The following is a 14,691-nucleotide window of genomic DNA, read 5'->3' as shown; positions in this document are numbered from 1 at the left end:
AGAAGATGTTTTTGTGCGATTGAAATTTTTCTGCATGAAGCACAGATTGAAAAAAGGATGGATGAGGAAGTAGATTCCAAATAAGTTATGTTGAAATAATAGATGGTTGAATACTCTTTATTTCATAATTTGTGTAAAACAATTACACATTCCAAAAGATTAAAAAGATGTTGATGTTCTGGAGCAGGAAAGTTTCTTAATTGGCATTTATTCAAAATATTAAATCATTTTGTAGAATAATTGGAAATAAAATGCTGAATTAAGAACTGATTTAAGAACAAGTAAGACCAGTTTGTGTATTTTACATTTCCATAGAACCAACTAACGTCCATTGAAGTATAATTATTTATAGTTATTATTTAAACACTTGATTATCCTCCATCAGAAAGTCGTACATTGAGATGATGTCGTTGTTGCTCAGCCGCTGCTCCTCTCGGCTCTTCGTGGATTGGACACCGTCGACTTGCAGTCGCGGTGGTTTGTGACCGAAACACTTTATATCTGAAACTGTGCCAAACTAGATTGCACTTAGGTCTTGACTATAGCTAGACTTTATAATCCTGTGTACTGTAATCTCTTGCAGGTATTCTCTGTGATATATATAATGTGGAGTATTGGCCGGGTGGGGCCTCGACGTCTTTTGCTTTCAGTTCAAACATGAAGCATCTTTTTAAACTCCTTTAATTTCTTTAATTGCACATTAAATTGAGCAATCAGGGGTTTATTAAACACTGGCTTCTGAATTTGAGTTTGCAGTGAATTGAAAGCATAGACGGTCGACCCCCCCCCCCCCCCCATTAGAATCTATCCCGAGTTACAAACTCTGTTGTGCCAATTTTTTCCAGCATGATGAACTTCACAGAATAGCGACTTAGATATTTTTCTTTGACTTGTACAGTATGATGTGAAAATGACTGCAAAAAAAAATAACCAACCTTATATCTAGAATACGTCAGTGACATGACGCATGTGCCCCCCCCCCCCCTCCCCCCCGAACAGTATTTGCACTCCTTTATAATAAAGCTAAGTGAAACGATTTCCTGGGGAGGTAAATGTTTTCTTTAGTGCATGTGTACAGTGAAGGCCGAGTGACACATCACCCTAATATGATGTGTTACTGTGTTCCACATGAATGTAACCCCCCAACCCCCCCATTAAACTGGAACTGCATCAACATTCTGTGTGCCGCTGCCTGACTCTGCCCTCATAATACCGGACACGTATTAGAGCCGTGGAAACACATTCGTCCACTGATCAGACGGATTGACCTTGATTCCATTTCCCCTTATACAACAGCAATAAAACCACAGACACACACAACCCCCCCCCCCCCCTCCGAACAGATGAGAGGCTGCAGCTCGGTCTGTGGTGATTCATCGCTGTTATGTCAGAACATCATTTTTAAAATTGCAGGCAAGGGGATAGAACAGATATTAAAATAATGAGGGAAGGTGAACAATGGAATCAATTTAATCACTGGAGAGCAAACAGCAGAGCGTTTTCTCAAACGTCACATCTGGAAGCATCAGGCCAGATGTGCAAGCAGAGCAACCATCGAGTATCGAGCCGCGTCCTCTCAGCGTTTGATGACGGATATGAAAGTGTAAACGACAGTTAACGACAAGTCCATATCGGTGAGTAGAGCATGAGGAGGTGCTGTTGTGCGTTTAAAGACGCTGCACCCGTTTGTGTTGCTTTTTCACATCCAGGGTTCATTGAGCTGGAAGGCAAACACGTGCACGAGCTCACGAGCACGTCAGCTCCTGTGTAAACCTCAGGAGAGGCCTTGTGTTTTCATCTGGACCACGATGCAGCTGTTGAGCTCCTGAAAAAACATCAACCTCCTCCTTCTGAAATGAAATCAAAGCACAAGATGAGATTCATGAGATTTCTGAAACTAACATGAAGACCCCCCCCCCGGACACACAACCACTCCTCCCTCCGCTGCTCCTCAGTATCTCTCCGCTCTCTTAATCAATAGTAAACACAATACCCACAGTGCGGAGCTGCCATGACTAGGGATTGTGGCGAGGAAGAGGAAGAGGAGGAGGAGGAGGAGGAGGAGGAGGAGGAGGAGGAGGAAGATGAAGAGGAGGAGGTGGAAGAGGAGGAGGAGGAGGAGGAGGAGGAGGAAGAGGAGGAGGAGGAGGAGGAGGAGGAGGAGGAGGAGGAGGAGGAGGAGGACACTTCATTTCTCCTCCTGTTCACACAAATGGGAAAAACAACAAAACAAATTAAGAGCGTCAGATTTTCTAGAACCAAAAAATCCAAAGCAGGTTAATTTTGTTAGACACGGTCTCACATGACGCTGGTGATGTAACATGTGAATGTGAATCTCTTTCCCTGTGATTCACTGCTTATTAAAACAAAATGCAGCCGGAACAATCGACAAATAATCTTTAACTTGACATTTTAGACGATTTGACAATTTAGTTATTTTGAAATACTATAATTAAGTGTCAGGTGAATAAGCAGAATGCTGTGGACGGCTTTTCCTGACAATAAACTTTGAGCGAGCAAACAAATTCCATTTCAATCAATAAAACATCTTGGTTTTTTATAGTTTTCATTTCTTTGCATTTTAATGCCAGAATAAACCGTCCAAATATGAGCATTTGACTAATATTATCTTGATATTCTGTCTTTTTTTAACATATAATACAGTTTTAATTTACACAGGGTCAACACACTTTATCATTGTGGTTGTGAAATATTAAAGAGCAGCGTATAAAGGTATAATATATGTATATTATACCCTCAGATCTGTAAACCTTCATCCAGCCCAGCTCAGGTGTGTCCTTAGTGTCAGTCCCTGTGAATAACAGTCTCTGCCATTCGCTCATATTGACAGAACTGCTTGTTTGTTCTGATCTCCACGGCAGCCGGTTCATTCACGCTGTGTGTGTGTGAGATGTTGACGAGAATCAAATATCAGTCGTCCTGTTGTCTGGATGTTTCACAACCGCACCTCTGGAGAACTGGGATAAAGAACAACAAAGCCATCCAGTGGCGAGTTAATGATTACCAGTGATTTCTCCAGGGCTCGCTCTACTGGTAAAGGACCAGTCACCAGTCGCCGTCACTTAACTGCTGCAGGGGCTTCTGGTGGAGGCGGCACTTATTTTATTCATGGCCGTGGAATCTGTTTGAGCTCGTCCAGAAAAAAACCCTGCTCCGCTCTCATTAGTCACCTCAGTCGGAGACACACACACACTCACACACGCACACACACACACACACACACACACACATACACACACACACACACACACACACAGACACACACACACACACACACACAGATACACCTTTAAAAAGCCTCGTTATTATTCCTCTGAGTTCTGTCACTATCGGAGAAAATAATGAATCCACAGGGTTTGAGGATAAAGTGACAGAACCCAGAGAGAACAAGTGAAGTCAGAACAACTGATGGAGACGATGAACACATTCCTTATTTTGATTTATAGCTCAGCTCTGTAAAATGAATCATGGAGGACTAACTGCTTCTTCTAACGATATAAACTAGAGATGTACTGTATCAATTAAAGACTTTAAAGACTTTAATGCATCAGCTCTTTAATGTGTCTGCACTCATATGCAGATTTACTAATGATAGAGATTTGCCAAAAAGCAGCTAATTGAGGAATTACAGAATAAAAGTACCTGGAAGCTGCAAGGGTTGGAGGGGGGCTCCACCTAATGTGGTTCATAAATTTACATAAATATATATTTATATATATATGTTATAATGTTAAAAAGAAGAACCAGTGATCTCCGGCTCATAGACAACAGGAAGATGAGATCTGATTTGAATTCTAGATGTTTGCAGGGACGGTGAAAACTTTCAAAATATTGTAATAACCCTGTGTAATGACAAAATGAAAAAGTAAGTATATCTCGATGAATATCCAACGATTCTCAGAAGATACATGAACACCAATAACCTTTTGTCAAAACTGCCTGTCACACTTTTTCTACCACAGCCTTTTGATGTAAGTTATCTGCTTTATGTTCTACATTGTTCATCAAATACACAAAGTTAACTTATTAATATAGATTGAATTCACTTTTTTTTTAATAATAATGTGTTAATTTGAGGCCCACTTCTGAAACTCTTGAAAAGTTTCTCTTGAAAGTGAAAAGAAAGTTTTGTTTAATTGATTTGTTTCGTAAACTCCTCACAAGGTTGATAACACAAGTTCTAAATCTGTTCCTTTGCTGGTCAGTCCACCACTGAGTGAACAACTGGGATCATACCACCACTGACTACTGGTATTTCTTTGATTAGCGCCACACTTACAATCTGTGCACTTTCTGCTTTCAGTCAAATTATGACTCTGGAATTCCACAGCAGATCAAACTGCACAAACTGAGTCTGAAGATTCAACAAGTTCCTTTGTTTGCTTTCAGAGATTTTTATTAATATTATTGATTTAGATTCTGAAGCTTCATTTCCACAGACATGAAATCCAAAGAAGAAGTCCTGATCTGATGTCTGATTATTAACTAGTGTAAAAACCAGAGAAAGTCACATGATTATAGCTTTGAAGAGCAGTTTGCATGTTGGAGCTCGGCTGACCCTCTGTGGACACCGTCCCCCGGGACGAGTGACACATCGTGGTGTTGAAGTGGGAGCACACTCCGGTGGTTATTGTTTAACAGCCACGGTGAGCATCTGGGCCGGGCCCCCGCGGCAGCTTGCTCCCCTCTGCCCCCCCGCTCTCCAGAGGACCATCAGACAGATGAGCAACCTGAGGCTCCAGCAGGACGCAGAGAGACGCGTCCCCACGGACACCGAGCCCGACCAAGTCACCACTGTCCAGGAACAAGGTCCAGAACTCTTTGTTCAAGTTGGGACTAAAGCGTTTATCTGCATCGATCCAAGATAACTAAATATTTCTCAAACCATCTGGGGAAAACTGTCTAACCAAATTATATGAATAAAAAAAACGAATATATATATCCATGATTAATATATAAAGTACGAAATTGTTGGCTGGCTTAAAGTAGGATTACAAGTTCCAAAGCAAAAACTAAATCACCATGAAACATTAATGAAATATATAATATTTTAACATAAGATTGATTATGGGTAATGATTGGACAATGATCTGTATACTTGTAATACTTGTTATGTTCAAGGTCATAAACCTGCAGATAACTTTTGTGTTTCCGAAGAATGAAATCCTATTATTCCAGATTGATAGAGTTCTGTGAAATCAAACGACAAACCTAATATGCATGACACCGACCGACAAGTGTCTTTATATTAAATCAAATCAAACGGGGGAATATCCAGTATTAGATCAGTTAATAATTCACATCAGAGCCCAAATGAGCTAAACCAACATTTCTTTCTTATCTGGTGCAGAACCAATGACAAACAGTTCCCAGCAGTTCATCCTTCTCGCTCAGTGTTTCCACTCATTCATTGAAACTCCACTCTGCTCTGAGTCACCGCTGTGAAAGACCTTCAGAGAAAAAACCCAAAGAAAGAAGGAAAACAAACAAGCCGCTGATCTGCCGAGAACCATTACGCCAACTTCCTGTGGCCTCGAACCTGCGGCGAGGACTTCAGACTTTTCTCTTCTGCTTCTCCTCGAGCTCGTCCACAAACAAACAGGTGGACGGGAAACACCGAGGCTGCAGGAAGCTGGTGCACACATGCATTGAGCAGAACCCGGCAGTCCCCCACACCAAAGAGACTTGCTCTGGTAGCTTGTTGTGTGTCATCTGAGCAGCTGCTTGCGTGTTCGCTCTGGATCGTGGAAGTGACTCTCAATGGGCATCGAGTAAAATATAACAGCTGGTTGATTCCTCATGTGGAAACAAAGCAGTGAATGTTCTTCATGCTGCAGCACGAGCAGAGTGAATCGTCCTCCGGAGCACGATGAGCTTGTTCAGTTTGTGTGTTCATCATCATAAGACACAACAATGAGCGAGATGCTCTCACTGCTTGAGACAGTTGGCTCTTCAGCAGAGGTTTGACTCAGATTCTGACTCAGTGCTGAGGTTCCATCGATCCAGATGAGTGAACAGGTTCATGTTACAAGACTTCGAGCTGAAGAGTGACTCACTTTAAACTATAATAAAACTAGATCCCAGTGTAACACATCTATATATAACTCTAAGGAGGGTTAAGAGCCGTCATTAATGGCTGACAGTGGATTGTATGAGACTATTTTTAGTTGTGTATAACAAACAACTAGTGGGAATTAAACAGCATAATTTGAATTGTCACTTCCTGTGCACTATGAAACACGTAACTTTAACTTTTTACGTCATTTCTCCATGAAGACCTCCACGTTAGAATGTCCCTGAAACCACAAGGCCTGTAAAACACTTTCCCTTTGCAGCTGGATTTAAAATCTGTCTGAAATCGTGTCTGGAACATGGTGATGATCGATAAATTCACGATTCAAGTTCACGACAAGATCGTTTATTGATGATTCATTTAGCTTTTCTCAAACGCAACCTGTAATTGGAGGTGATGTATTGTGAGATAACCAAAAAATTGCAAGAAATGTCCAAACAAAATGCAAAGGAATGGAATAAAAAATCCTCAAAGACATTCCTGCCTTGACCCCTCTGGGATCCGTAGACAAGAGATGCACACTTGACTAATATACTGTTTCACAGCTAGTTTTCACAAATGGCGATTTGTTTTTTTCAACCGGGGGAGGGATCACGAGGCAGAGGAGCTACTGTGCATTACTAGATTAAATCTATGGCTGCGTGGCTCCTGGCTCCTGGGCCTCAGGCCGGAGCTGGAGCTGGAGCCGGAGCTGGAGCCGGCCTCAGACATCGCGGTTTCAAGAGAGGACGATGGATGAATGGTGCTGGTGCTCGTTCTCATTAGAGAGAAGACAGAAGAATTAGTCGATTGTGATCGATTCAGCTCAGTTTCATTATAAACCCACCTCCAGGGAGCTGGACACTGAACTCATTTAATTTAAACTTATAGGAAGGTTGGGGTAGGACCTTAAGAATATTAATATCCACCGATGGTAAATGGTGATCGATAGAGTTATCCAGCTGTGAATCCAAAATCTTTCGCTTCACAGAATTCACTTTACTGACCTTTGAACTTTAGTTAGGTTTGAGCAGCATATGTGTTTTTTGAATCCTGGAAACTGTCACCTGAAGTAACCAGCAAACTGAAAATGTGGGGTTCATACTCGAGAGCATTTCTTTTGACTGATTCCCATGTGAGATGAGGACGGAGTAGTTTCTAAATCTGGGTCCTGCTCCTGCTCTCAGCTCGTTGACCTACTTTCTGTGTTAATGGAAAGCTCTCCACCAGTAACAGGCTCCCAGCAGGGTGTCACCTGTCTTCAGATAACCTTCTCTCATAACCTGGCTGTGGTCCATGTGTCCTGAGCTGCTCCGCTTCCAGGGGGACAAACTGAGGCATCAGGGACCAGAGCTGATATTATTTGTCATTTTCTCTTTGTTGATAAGTCCTTCATCATAACATGGTCCCCCCCCCCCCCCCCCCGACGAGAGGATGATCCCGAGGAGTACAGCTGAGAGGAAGATGAGCTTCTCTCTCCTCATCACAGCTGAGCCCAAATGAAACTGAAAGGTCGACGGCGGAGGAGAGAAAAGGCGTTCAGGTAGTTTGAGGTGAAATGTAAATAACAATTTGAATGAGATGATATTCAGAGGGAGAGTGAGGCCCTGAGACCTGAGTGTCCTGAAGGGGCCTGAGCCTGGATTCTGAAGAGAGGAGCGAGACGTGACCTTTAGTTTGAAAACTCACCGACTGGTTCATCAGGGTTCTCTGGGCCACTGTTCAATGTTCTACCTCCACATTTATTTATTGATTTATTCTTTTCAGGTCATTGATATGTGAGAGATCTCAGTTTGTACATCTTAGAAACCGGTTTAATTCAATCAATTTACAGACGATTCAAAATGTGTAGTGCTGCTTTTACACCTTTTGGATTATCTGCTTCCAAAGACTTGCAATTCTTCTTCATATTAATAATAAAAATGATAATAATAATGTCTATAACCTCACTTTTTTGGGTCACACTGTGATCCCTCTTCTCTCTGACCGAACACACTTCAGAAGTCCTTGAGCTTTTTCTACTAAAACTTGACCCAGTTTCAAACTATAATAAAGAACCAGACCACAGTGATGCTCTATAAACCTGAGCCCTTCGTTAATTTAACACCCGTGAAGGTCAGACCTTTTTCTGGAAATGTTTTGGAGAAGTGCTGATTCAACTTGATGTGATGACTTCTACAGGATGTAGTTAATTTGTGTTGAGGTCAGTGATGTTCTGGAAAATGTTTATTTTTAATCACACAGCCCAGTTTGAAACCGACAGCTGCCTGTAGAGTTTTATGAAGAGTTTGTAGCCGTGACCCAATTTCTCTGTTAAAAAAAAAACCAACAACAACCAGGCCACAAACATCCCAACACAACTTGTTCACAATGTTCATATTTATATATATATGACAGAATATGCAAAAGCTTGGATCCAATTCTGTGGTTATGCTCCGGAGGTCATGTCTGAAAACGGCTTCAGCCAACAGCAGGTCAAGGACAGAGGAGCTGAGGGCAGTGCTCTAAAAAAAACTATCTACAGGTCGGACGCCCCTTGTTACCACTCACTCCTGTAAATATCTGTTATAGTAAATTAACCTTAGACTCTTTCCATTACCAAATTCTAAACAAAGACACGTGAGATGATTCCAGGAAAAACCTTGACTGTACCACAAACACAGAGAGAATCACAGTTCACCAGACGGTCGGTTCCAGTGGAAACTATACGTTGATTACTGTTTACAGTCTAATCGCAGGACGGCACGGTGGCGCAGCGGTTACCGACATCGCCTCACAACAAGAGGGTCCTGTTGTTGACAGTTGAAAAACAGCCTGTAGTTTGAATGTGATGGTTGTTTGTCTCCATGTGGTTTCTACATGAGGCTATTCCCAGAAAATAGAAAAACATATACACACAACCAGATACTGAGAGAATCACAGCTCCGGTAGTGTGATGCTGGAAACTATAGGGGAAGTTTGTAACAGCAGATTTATCAGAATAAGGTGCTTGGTTTTTATATGAATATAATAAAAATGATTATTTGTCTCCTGGTTATGAGCTCAGGTTTCATGAGGGCTCCAGATGTTTTCTCTCCTCCTCTTTCATTCTCTGGTTCCCGGCTGTCCTCGGCCATTGAGAGCCACACAAGCGCTCTGACATCACAGAGCACTCGGGCAACCTTTGTTCTTTCCCGGCAGCCGGCGGTGTTATTAAATCCTCCTTCGCAGCACGGTGACTGTGGACAGGTTTCGGTAAATCCCTGTGCAGTCGTCCACTCGGCGTGACTCAAACTCATCAGTGATCGTTAATCGCTCACGTATTAAAGCCGGTCGCCCTTTGGACTTAATTGCTTCAAAGCTAATTTGCCGCTTGTGATTTTGTTAATTAACCCTCCAGAACAAAGCGTATGAATATTACTGATATATGGATGTTTTCAGATCTTCCACCTCCTGGGGTTTGGGCTTGTGACGCCGCTCGTCATCTCGTTGGAAGGTGAAGAAGGGATGGTGATGATTAAAGGGACAGAGAGAGAGAGTCGTCACTGATCACTCATCAGGAAAAGCTCGTTCATCAGGAGAACACACGACTTGATTGAGTATTTGAAACAAACGACTGAAGCCATTGTTCTCCTGGTGATCTCGTTCATATCTTCTTTATATCCACTCTATTCCTTTTCTGATCAGATCCCATGAAAAGACTCGACATCGACAGAGAGTGTGATCTGTTATCTGGGTCCCGCATTCCTTGATTTAACGATTAACGTGAGAAATGAAGAGATTCAATCGCACCACGTTGCTACTGTGAATATCAATCAGCACCAAATCAGCCTCTGGCCACACTCAGATGTCACATGAGGACACAGTTCAAGCATTATCAATACACATGTTCTGTTGGAACTAGAACAAAAACTGAAATACTGAGTGAGGAATTCCTGGTTTGAGGATTTCAATTTCATTTTTTGTGATAATAAGTCAGATTTATTTATTATAGCAGTTTAGAAACAACAGGAGTTCAGCCCGAGTGCTATAAAAACATGTGAAGGCAATAAAAGACGCACAAGAAAAAAGTAAATGAGACATTAACAGAATCAATAGAGCTTCTTGATTTGTCCCACACTCATTAAAATACATTACACAACATTATTATGAATCTGTGTAGTAGATGTAGATGTGTAAATTCAAGATGTAAAGTTCTGACTCTCTGTAAAAACAATATTGATTTATTTTTTAAATAAAGCAAACGAATGATGATCAGCGATTTTGTAAAAAATAGCAAAGACTTCAATCAAAGTTTCCTTTTGTAAAGTTGTCTTGAAAATATCTGGATTTTATTTGCAACCTTTCACCTTTTTTAACACCTCATCCTGAGTTGTTTGTTTGATCTTAACATGAAGATTAAATATGATTTAAAAACTCATTTTCTGTGTTGTTTCCCTGACACTGTCTCTCTCTGTGTTCACAAAGGAGACACACAATGACGTCCTTTCGGTGAATCTCCATCTTTGTGTCGTCAGTTCACTTTGAGGTGACTTGAACTGAACATCTCTTCTGTGTTTTTTTAACCCTTCGACACGTGGACGAACCTTTTTCATTAGCGAGGAGAGAAGTGAAGTGGCCGTTGAGCGACTTGTCTTCATCTATCACACGGCTTTCAGTTCCTTGAATCACACGCGGCCGCAACACAGAGTTTCCTCTGTCGTTGGGGGGAAAGTGGCCGCGGGTCCTTTAATGCTCTAATTCACGTGATGGCTCCGGTGGCTCAAGGTTTTTTGTTGCAGCTCTGAAAGTGGAAAACAACTAATTCACAAACAGCAACAGCAAAAAAAAACAACTGATAATGATAGATTGCTTCTTTAATCGAGTGACTTTTGGATCATGTGAGAGCTGGAGGCGTCCGTGGAGACGTGTTGAAGACTCGTTATGATTCTTCAGTCTGATCGTCCACTCGCCCTCTAATCTCTCTATGTCAAACAAATCGTAACCCGCAGCTCGCCATGTGGGAAGCGGCCCTCGCCTCGGCTTTATTGTGTGGAGCAGTGTGCGTCCAGCGTGCTTACAGTAACGTAATTAAACTAAGTGGTCGAGGCGTTTCCTTCCCATCATCCCCTGGAGTGAGCGGCTTTATCAGCATCAGCTCCAGACGTCTATAATGAAATACAGGAACACCACAGAGCAGATGACAACACTGATGGGGCTGTGTATAGTTATATATTTTTATACTTGACAATACCAATACTTTTAGCTTAAAATCAAAACAAAAAACGATGGTCCACAATAAAACTGACTTTACAGTTTCAAGGATACTTAACTTAAATATACAAATATAAATATAAGCATATTTACAAAACAAAACAGAACCCAGCTCCTCTAATTAAACACTGGATATCATATATAAGAGCTTAATACAGTACATTATTCCAGCTCCGAATTTATCATAAATCTCTGAATAGACCGAATATGATGATTTAATGTCAGTAAAAGACAAATATGTCAGATTAAAATAGTTTGATTTACATTCACTGATGTATAAATGACCATTGAGTAACTCAGCCCACTTGCACTAACCACTGAAAACAGTATTTGTACATACACACAGTCAATGAAAGGTTTATTTTATACGACTACGTGTATAATTAACTTGTTTTGAAAGAGAAGCATGAAAACAAAACACTGTAAAAACACTTCCTTTCTGTTAGAGTGTTCAGGGACATGCTGGAAAAAGGCCGGTGGCTTTTAGCACTTCACAGTAATTTCTCCTTCTCCTCCTCCCTCATGCTCTCTCCCCCCCCCCCCCCCCCCCCCTTGCCTTGTGATTGGCTGAGCCGGCAGATGACACATCGGAGGGGAGGGGAGGCAGGACTATAAAAGCTCTGCGTCTGACTCCGAGCAGCCACAGACAGAATCTCTCTCCCTGCAGAGCTCTGAACAGGATATTTAACCCTCCAGCCGGCTCATCACCCCCCCCGATACACCAGCTCCACCAGCTCCAGCCTGCGACTATGTGCAAAGGACTAACATCGCTGCCCACCTGCTGCTTGGAAAGGTACTTGAAGCCCCTCACATGGAGGATGGATGGATTAACAGGATACGACACAGATGCTGCTGCTGCTGCTGCTGCTGCTTTAGATTCCAGATGTTCTTGTGTGAAGCGTTTGGAAAGCGAGAGGAGAAAGAAAGTCAGTGTTAAAGCTGCAGCAGATCCAGTGGGAGCTTGGCTGCGATGCACCAGGCAGCAGCAGCAGCAGCAGATGAGTCAGTGCGTGTTTGCAACCCAAGGTCTTGTGCAACATTCATCCTAACCTGTTTTCTTTTCCCCTCTCAGAGCCAAGGAGCTGAGAGCGAGGCTGGGAAACGTTCTGCTAAAACCCAACTGGAATCTCTCCTGCTGCAAGACAGGGAAAAACAAGTAAGCCCCTTACAATTGTATATATTATACTCCCTCCCTCATTTTACATGTTTAATGCCCTGTGTTATGATTCAAAATTCAAATTAAATCTAACGACGCTTCTTCTCTTCTCAGGCCGACTCTGGAGGAATGCATGAGGTGGAAGGAATCGTTTGAAAAACTCATATCCAGCAAATGTAAGTTAACATTTAGATTTGTGTGTATTTGATGACACCTGCGTCTCCTACACACAGAGACGTGTGCAGCCCTGTGGGACCCTGATGTGCTCATAGTTAATTAAATGTCCCCTCTCTCCTCAGATGGACTTTGTGCCTTCACAGCCTTCCTGGTGTCGGAGTTCAGCGAGGAGAACATTGCGTTCTACTTTGCCTGCGAGGAGTACAGGAGCACCAAGTCTGTCGCCAAACTGTCGGCCAAAGCCCAGAGGATCTATGATGAGTTCATCGGCAGTGACGCTCCCAGAGAGGTAAGAATACCCCCCCCACACACACACACACACACACAGCAGTTATGAATCTGAATCTGACACGATAAGGCCCCAAAAAACATGGTTTCTTCTGCACCAAAACTAACGTGGTTCCTTCCTGTTCCTCTTTCCAGGTTAACATCGACCATGAGACTCGTGACATCACCAAAGCCAACATGCTGGTGCCCTCGCCCTCTTGCTTCGAAATGGCCCAGCACAAGATCTACATGCTCATGGCCAAAGACTGCTACCCTCGCTTCCTGCGCTCCCCGTCCTACAGGGATCTGGTGTGCCAAGCCAAACCCAAGGCCGCCAAGCAGCCCCTGCAGGAGAAGGCGGCGTGAAGGAGAACCTCCCGTGAAGAAGAGCCGATGAAGGATTGTTAGTTGGTCGCCTTACGAGGGTCGAGCAGGCAAGCGAGGCGTGTTGGGTGCTGCACCGTGAAGCCGGACGCTGAAGCTGAGGCGCAGGTCGTCGTGAGAGCAGCGGCGGATTCTGAAGATGTCACCTCTCCGTGAAGACGAGGATGGAAGAGGACGGGGAAACAGTTAAAGATGGAGGCTGAGGCCTGATATAAGACTGTGGGTGTGAAAACGGAGGAAGTCTGGAGACTCGAGGTCGAGAGACAGAGACAGAATCAAACAGGAGAAGTGGGAAACGCACTTTCCTTTTGCCAATTGACAAAAGTTGTGCGGTTGTGATGTGCAATGTCCTTCTGTCCAGCTCATACTGTCTGTGAACAGGCCTGTGGGGTTCTTCATGAACTTGTATTTATTTGCTTGAAATATCTCTGTTGCATTTTAAACAAGCAATGATAGAAAAAAGAAATGTGCAATTTAATTTATAATATTTTTGCTATTTATATCACTGTCCTCTTATATTTTTTTTTTTTTGAACCACCAGCAAATAAACTATTTGAAGAAAACAGTGGAAGAAGTTGTGTTTATTGAATAAACTGGTTGAAGACTTATATTGATCTTGTGGATATAAATATATATATAGACATCATAATACCTCATTTATTGACACACAGCAGTAGAACCATCACATGAAAACACAGGCCCAGGTGAGATATGCCCCTAGTTGTGCAAATACCACCCAGCATCTGTGTGTTTAATTATTCACCTGACCTGATATGAAAGAGCCTGTGATGTATTTGCTCTGCGGCCTGAGAGGCGCTCTGCAGCCGCTGTTGTTCACCAAGGAGACCGGCTCATAAAGAGCTCCGGCAATCAGCGCGTCCGGCCGCTCCGACCCTTTGTCTCCTCTCGTGTGAATGAGAAAGAGCTTTTCGAGCAAACAGGAAGCTTGACGAGATGATGTGACAGCATTAACGTAATAGGCCGAGCAATAAAACTTTATTATCGCATCGGCAACTGTTTGCACTCGCCATCGACTCCAGGTAATAAACGACAGGGCCGCCTGGAGCATGACCACGGGAGGAAAACACACAACAGAGGGAGAAACACACAACAGAGGGACGACACAAAGCTTGCAGTGATGTGATATTGATGGCAGCGATAGTGGCGTCTGTGTAATTCGTTCTCATTAACATGTTAAACGCGGCGGTTTGGATTGCTCGGGTTAGAGAGCAGAGGACAGGCCGCGGCTGAATGTCTGCTTTGTGTATTCAGATGTGATCAGAGGAGAGTGGAGCCAGTGTCAGGTGTTCCTCGGGCCCGATGCATATAAATAGATATAAATAAAGCTGCCTGTCTCTCCATAGTAACCCCCTGGCTTTCATTTGAATCAAGATGGAGCAGA

The 14,691-nt window shown here is 42.9% G+C and overlaps 1 protein-coding gene across 1 annotated transcript; it reads left to right on the top strand.

Moving 5' to 3' along the window:
- Positions 1-11,961: 11,961 nt before the first annotated feature.
- rgs16 (regulator of G protein signaling 16) lies at positions 11,962-13,848 on the top strand. Its single transcript, XM_062394776.1, has 5 exons — positions 11,962-12,098; positions 12,378-12,461; positions 12,576-12,637; positions 12,761-12,927; positions 13,062-13,848. Exons 1-5 carry the CDS (start codon positions 12,055-12,057, stop codon positions 13,269-13,271), a joined length of 567 nt encoding a protein of 188 aa, XP_062250760.1. The 5' UTR covers positions 11,962-12,054; the 3' UTR covers positions 13,272-13,848.
- The last annotated feature ends 843 nt before the right edge of the window (positions 13,849-14,691 follow it).

This window comes from Platichthys flesus, chromosome 9 (assembly GCF_949316205.1).
Source record: "Platichthys flesus chromosome 9, fPlaFle2.1, whole genome shotgun sequence".
NCBI classification, from domain to species: Eukaryota; Metazoa; Chordata; class Actinopteri; order Pleuronectiformes; family Pleuronectidae; genus Platichthys; species Platichthys flesus.
Note: the sequence above shows the minus strand (reverse complement) of the source record. Positions and strands in the feature narration are given on the sequence as shown.